This window comes from Prinia subflava, chromosome 6 (genome assembly GCF_021018805.1).
Source record: "Prinia subflava isolate CZ2003 ecotype Zambia chromosome 6, Cam_Psub_1.2, whole genome shotgun sequence".
In the NCBI taxonomy this organism is placed as follows: domain Eukaryota; kingdom Metazoa; phylum Chordata; class Aves; order Passeriformes; family Cisticolidae; genus Prinia; species Prinia subflava.
Window position 1 is genome coordinate 30,364,727 of NC_086252.1, and position 6,787 is coordinate 30,371,513.

The following is a 6,787-nucleotide window of genomic DNA, read 5'->3' on the forward strand; positions in this document are numbered from 1 at the left end:
GACGATTTTGTCCCGCAGAAACTTAGAATATATTTCTTCTTCTTCATCTGTCCTTGCTGATGTACGAGAATAACAGACACGGTCACATAAAATTATTCTGGCTTTGCAGAAGGGGTTGGTGAGCTTCTATTTGAAATATCGTTCCCAGGACTGGCTACCTCATTAGAGAAGTGAGTTGCTGCAAATTGGGACGTTGCAACAAAGTTCAAATGATGCAAGTACTTAATTATTTCGAAAAGGTTTAGAAAAGCTACGGTGTGGCTGCTGCCTTTGGAAAGTAGGAGATTAAAAAGCCACTTTAGGGGGCTTTGCAGAGCTCCGGGGGAATAGCAAGGATTCACATACACGGGAAGAACAGAGCGAGTGACAAATACCAGAACAAAAGGGAAATTAACAGAAGCTTAAGTAGGGATGAGCAGCAAAGCAGTGTAATTTATTTGTGAATTTATTTGTATTTAGCACAGTTAATATATGGAAAATTATACTAAAGCTGGGACAGAAACAACAATTAGAAATCATTTTACAAGGCTTTAGACACGTGTGGGGGCTTAAAATAACTCTGTGGGATGCAACTCATAATTCAGAGGATAGGAAAAGGATTTATGTCCTCCTCACAATCTCGTCTCTTAAAACATTTAGCTCCATTGTGCTAAGAAATAGACACAGTTACTTTAATGTGACTATCCATACGATTCTCAGGGAAACGTTTTCATTTACAAAATTAATTTCCCTTACAGCTTCAAGTATACAGATGTGGGTGAAAATAATCAGAGCCACTCGAAAGGACAGGGATGAAGCCTGATCTCAGCAACAGCAGAGCAAAGCCCGAACAGCTCCAAGAAAAATTCTGGATGCACGGAGGGATGTAACTGAGATGAGATCTGGTCCTGAAGTGCTGCACTCCAGACAGAAAAACCTTGATGTCCCCTCCTTGAATTTCAAGAAAAACTGTCAAAAGAGTCCCAAGTCCTTTGAGGGCATTTCCACAGTTCTTGGAAGAAGCCCTATTTGCATATGATGCCTCCAGGCCATCAGTTTCAGCAGGCGTCGGATCAGACTGGGCGGCTCGCTCCCTCGACCTGCGGCTCTGCCTGCTTTTAGAGCAAACAGAGAGCCTGCAGCCCCGGCGAGCAGCCGAGAATTCACCCCTCCTGCGCACCCAGGGCGCCGGGGACACCGCACCGCTGCCCTGAGGCGATCTCTGTAATCCCCGCACCTCTCGCTCCTTCCCTGCCAGGGCGGGTGCTTAACCCCGGAGACACGGGGTGAGATCCCAGCCCTCCCTCCAGGGGAGATCTCCGCACGCAGGTTACGATGCCAGAGCTCCCGCTGTGCTACCACCGTTTACTCGGAAAATCACAGGCAATTAATCACGGTTTTCTCGGGGGAAAACCTACTTGATTTGGACCCGTCTTTACGCAGGGAAACTACAGAACACCGTGCCGTAACCTAACCTGAACTCTGCTAAAGGCGTTTTTTTTCCTAGGGCTCCCCTTTCACTTGGCAAGCCCTGCCCGCCTTTGGAGAAGCGGGGCGGGTGTACCGGGCTGTGGTTCCACTCGGATGTGTTGAGGAGCGAGATGCACCCGCGGGGTTGTCCCGCTCGTCTTTGGGCCGCCGAGGCAGGACGCGGGGAGCCTGAGGAAGCCACGGGGGACGCTCTGAGGTGACCTGCTGCCCGGCCGGGCCTGTCCCGGCCCCCTCCCGCAGAAAGCCGTGCGTGTTGGCGGCGGCGAGGAGCTCACCCCGGCGGGACCCGCGCTCCGGCCGCCGTCCGGGCGTCCCGCAGGGGCCGCCCCGCTGCGGGCAGAGGGATGGAGGGACGCAGGGATGGGGATGCAGGGAGGAAGCAGTTCAGGCTGCGGGTGAACGGGACAACGCGACGCGTGCCCGGCCGTCCCGGTTTCAGAGGGCCGCGGTTTGGGCGGCACCCGCAGTGACTCCTCCGGTGACGGCGGGCGGGCGCGGTGCCCCCCCGTAGCCGGAGTGCCCGGGGCCGTGCGGGACGCCCCGCCGCCTCTCCCCTCCCCTCCGTCCGCCCCGCCCGGGGGCCGCGCCGCCACCGGCGCTCGGCGCGGAGAGCGGGCGGGCGGTGCCGGACGGGCGCCCCGCGGACCGCAACGACGGCGGCGCCCCGGAGCCCCCCAGGCGGCTCCGCCCCGGCCCCCCGCAGGTGGGTCCGCCCTGCCCGCGCCCCCCACGTCGGGGCGGCGACGGGGGCGGGCGAACCCGTCCCCCCAACGCGGGACCGAGGGTAGAGCCGGGCGCCCGCTCGCCGAGGCGACGCCCCCCGCTCCCGCCCAGCCCCGGCGGGCGGACGGGGCGCCGCGTCCCCTCGGAGCGGAGCGGGGCGGCTCTCGGTGTCTCTCGGCATGGCGGGGCTCCCGGCCGGCCGGCGGGCGGGCTGAGGCGGGGGCCGGGCGGGGAGGCGCCGGCGGCGGGGTCTCACCGCCTCTTCTTGCCGTCCCCCGCAGGGAGCGGCCGGCCCCCCGCGCCACCATTGCCTCGCACGGCAAGGAGGACCTGCTCGCCGCCGCCGCCCGGCTCTGGCAGCGGAGGAGGCGGCTGCTGGCCGCCGCCGGGCTCGCCCTGGCCATGGCCGTCGCGCTGCTGGTCGCCGTGCCCCTGCTGCTGCTGCAAGCGCCCGCCGACACCGGCGCCCACTACGAGATGATGGGCACCTGCCGCATGATCTGCGACCCGTACAGCGGCGGGCGGCCGCCCGGCCCCGGCAGCACCGCCGCCGTGGAGGCCCTGCAGGACCTGGGCGCCAACCCCCCGCCGCCCTTCGTCCAGGGACCCAAGGGGGAGCCGGGCCGGCCGGGCAAGCCGGGCCCCCGCGGGCCGCCCGGGGAGCCGGGCCCGCCGGGTCCGCGGGGCCCGCCGGGGGAGCGGGGCGACGCGGGGAAGCCGGGGCTGCCTGGGCTGGCGCTGGCGGGCGCGGGCGGCGGCGGGAGCGGCGGCGGGGCGGCGGCGGGCGGCGAGGCGGCGGGCGGGCTGAGCGCCGCCTTCAGCGGGCCGCGCATCGCCTTCTACGTGGGGCTCAAGAGCCCCCACGAGGGCTACGAGGTCCTCAAGTTCGACGACGTGGTGACCAACCTGGGCAACCACTACGACCCGGCCAGCGGCAAGTTCACCTGCCAGGTGCGCGGCATCTACTTCTTCACCTACCACATCCTCATGCGCGGCGGCGACGGCACCAGCATGTGGGCCGACCTCTGCAAGAACGGCCAGGTGGGTTCCGCCGCTCCCCGCATCCCTCCCGCGCATCCTCCCACCCAGGGGTCCGCAGGTCGTCCCAGTCCCCCCGTCCCTATTCCGCGGAAAAGCGCCAGCGGGAGCATCCCTCCTGCCGTCGGGGCGGGGGTGCACTTCAGAGCCGCGACAGATTCCGAACTCCCGGCTTGCAAACTTTGCTGCCGGACAGGGGAGAAGGAGGAGCGAGGAAAGGGACGGGAGGGACGACACGGGGTAGTGGAGGCTTTGGGACAGAGGGACTCGGGGCATTGATGGAGAGGCTGAGTAAGAGGGGCTGGGGAGACCGATGGAGGGGCCGGGAAAGGGGTACGTGGAGGACTGATAGGGGAGCGGTGCAGGAGTGACTCGGGGGGCTAACAGAGATGCTGGGCAAGAGGGCCAGGGGGGCTGATGTGCCCAGCGGCTGTGTTGGCAGGTGCGGGCCAGTGCCATCGCCCAGGACGCAGACCAGAACTACGACTATGCCAGCAACAGCGTGGTGCTGCACCTGGACTCCGGCGACGAAGTGTACGTCAAGCTGGACGGAGGCAAAGCACACGGAGGCAACAACAATAAGTACAGCACTTTCTCTGGCTTTCTTTTGTACCCTGATTAACACACAAGTGACACGACACATCTGGCCCCGCCACTGATGCACGTGGGGCTGTTTGGCAATTGCATACCCCATCGTGCTGCTGTTCCTGCTGGTGTCCGCTGTCTCAGCGGGTCACTTTAGCTTCATTATCAGTTTGTATGTTTTTATTTTCACCCTTGTGGAAACGAAATAGCAATGAAACAAAGTGAACCCCTTCCTTACTCTCTCCCATTTCTTCTGACCCCCACTCTCCCTTTGTCTGCCTGAATGTTTCGTGTGTCACGTGAGGAGCTTGGCAGCTTGAAATTCTCAAGTGGTTCCAGGAGGGTTTAAAAGAGCCCAGAGTTTGGACTGTGTCACACACGGAATTTGAACGGGTCACATGTTTTCATCAATAAGTATTAATGACAATGATGAATTTTCAGATCGATTATTCACGAAGTGGGACTGGATCATAACTGTTTTTTCCTCTGCTGCTTTGTATGGGGTCAAGTGTAAACTTTTCTTTCTGTGCAATGCAATGCTCGTGTGAATGATGGTGTCATTAACGTCAAACCTGTTTCTGTCTGCAAAAGAATTTGGTCATTGACCACGGTCACCCAAATACCACATTAAATTATGTTTTTAGACAACGCCTTCTTGCTTTCTGTCTCTTCCAGTGCTACAAAGGAGCACTGTGGTGGTGCCACAGGAGGGTGGGAAGTAAAGGAGGGGGTCACTTCAGTCCCTGAGGTTTATAGTAGTATTTAAAGTTAGGATGGGGTTCCTTGCCTAGGTCTTGAATATGGTTCAAGGGACCTGGGAAGAAGTAGAGAGAGAGAGAAGAAAAAGCTTCACCTTTACACTGCTGTGTGAAAAGAAGGCACACAGTTATCAAGGGGTGAAAGTGGGGTTGTGAAATCTCCTAAACAGATTTACTGGGTTAAAACCTGATCCAGAGGTTAGTGAAGTACAGGAAAAGGAGTTTAATCAGTGATTATGGAAAGCCGTGTTTCTGTAACATGCTTGACAAATGTTAAGAAGGCAGCAGGGGAGAGAGTTTGTCTAAACCCTTGCAGTGTGTGGGTTGGAAACCACACCTGACTGCAGGTGGGTCTGCACAGTGCCTGAGACAGGCTGGGTGAGAAAGCTCACTCAAGACTGATGGATTCAGACCATTTAGAAGGGTTTTCTCCTGATGGTCCTCTGTAAATCTCAGCCACCCTTGGTCTTTTTTCAAAATGCACAGGTGTGTCCATAGTGCATGTGGTTCTGAGCCTTTGGTGGAGGAGGTGCATTTTTCATCATCACCCCAGTAGGTAACCTCCTCAGTTTGGGTAAATTGGGACTGCTCTGCTGAAGCTAAAAGAACTAAATTGATTTACAAAAGCACTTACTTTCATTTTACTGTCTTGTCATTTCATTTTTCCCTCCTGAAGGTCTTACCTCCCTATCAGCTCTCTGCCCTTTGCAGCCTTAGTGCAGTTTCACAGATGAGAGAGACAGGAGCTGCTCTGAGACAGTTCTGCCAAGGCTGGAGCTTTGCCCCTGCCCTGATGTTGCAGGAGGAAAGGGAGCCACAGTCAGATGGACTTGTTCCAGCCCCACTTTGGGGCAGCCCCATGATGACCAAGTTCTTACAGTCACTCCTGTCTCCTACCTAGTGCTCAGTGGGTGTTGACTTCTCGTTGGCTGGAAGAGGGGGTCAAGGGGAGACAGCAATCTTCCATCCCATCCTCAAACATCCCCTGCTGAGGGAAGCAGAGTTCATAACCAGGTGCACGTGTTAGACACTTATCAATCTCTTATGTCTTGTCGATTTGTACTATTTAGAATATGATTAAAACCAGTGTCTGAGACCATCCAAATGAAGTATAATTGCTATGGATCCTCAATTCCCACCGGATCCGTAATCCTTTCTGACTATTCCTCCCCCCTCCTTCAATGAAATGGAGCTTAGACACAAAGCCCTTGGTTTAAATTTCAAAAAATTAAAATTGACATGCAGCAGCATTAGCAGGAGCCAGGAGGAATTCTAAGGAGGTGCCTGGGCTCTGCTTTATCCTTTGCATTAAGAAGCAATTTGTACTTCTAACAAAGACCCAACTGTTCCCCCTTGGCAAAAGGGCAATGAAGATGCCTTGCAAGGGAATTGCTGTTCACAATACTTAAACAAATTTGAATCTTAGATTTTTAAATCTGTATTCCCTGGTGGAGCCTGCTCTTCTCAATTCAAATGCAGGGCTGGTGGTGTGTGCCTGCCAAGGTGTCAGTAGCTAAGCGGATGATGGATTGATGAGGCAATGGGAAGACACAGGCTCGCAGTGGCAGTTTGCCCCGACAGTGATCTATGTATCTGCACATTATCAATGTCATGAGGAGGCTTGAACCACCCTCGCTAGATGTCTCATTTTCCACTTATCTCTTATGTACTAATTATCAGGCTGGATTATTCCCCAGGATAGAAAAAAAAAAAATTGCTCATCGCCACTCCACTGACAGTTTACACAATCGATAGAATGAACGTCTCCCTCAGCTGCTCACGGGCTTTTTTGTTTCCTCTCCTCATTGCAGGGTCTTTTGAGATTGCCTCTGTGGGGGGTTGATGGCTCTCACCCAGCATCTGTGGCAGTGATGCTTGGACAGGCTTCTCTGTCCCAGTCATCTTGGTGGTGGCTCAGTGTGTGGGTTGTTTCTGAAGTAACACAGGGAAAAACAATTGGGAGATAAAAAACTTCAGTGGTCCGTGCTGCAGTTATCCAGCAAAGCAGAGGCACTGCTGCGGGTGGGGACGGTGGTCCCTGTGCTGCTGGTGGCTGTGGGTGAGAGCAGGGTCACACACAGTGCAACAAACAGCCTGAGGTGGCCTTGTAACCCTCTGGGCTTCAACAGAGTCTGCCTGCCCTTGGGAATGGTCTGTGGGTTCTGCACATTTCATGTCACAAAGAGAAGGGGTTGTTGGTAAGGGGGGGGTAC

At 56.4% G+C, this 6,787-nt stretch overlaps 1 protein-coding gene across 1 annotated transcript; it reads left to right on the forward strand.

Annotated features, from left to right (window-relative positions):
- The first annotated feature begins 2,069 nt into the window (after positions 1 to 2,069).
- C1QL2 (complement C1q like 2) lies at positions 2,070 to 4,355 on the forward strand. Its single transcript, XM_063399837.1, has 3 exons — positions 2,070 to 2,173; positions 2,475 to 3,234; positions 3,674 to 4,355. The coding sequence occupies exons 2-3, from the start codon at positions 2,596 to 2,598 to the stop codon at positions 3,851 to 3,853; spliced, it is 819 nt and encodes a 272-aa protein (XP_063255907.1). The 5' UTR covers positions 2,070 to 2,173; positions 2,475 to 2,595; the 3' UTR covers positions 3,854 to 4,355.
- The last annotated feature ends 2,432 nt before the right edge of the window (positions 4,356 to 6,787 follow it).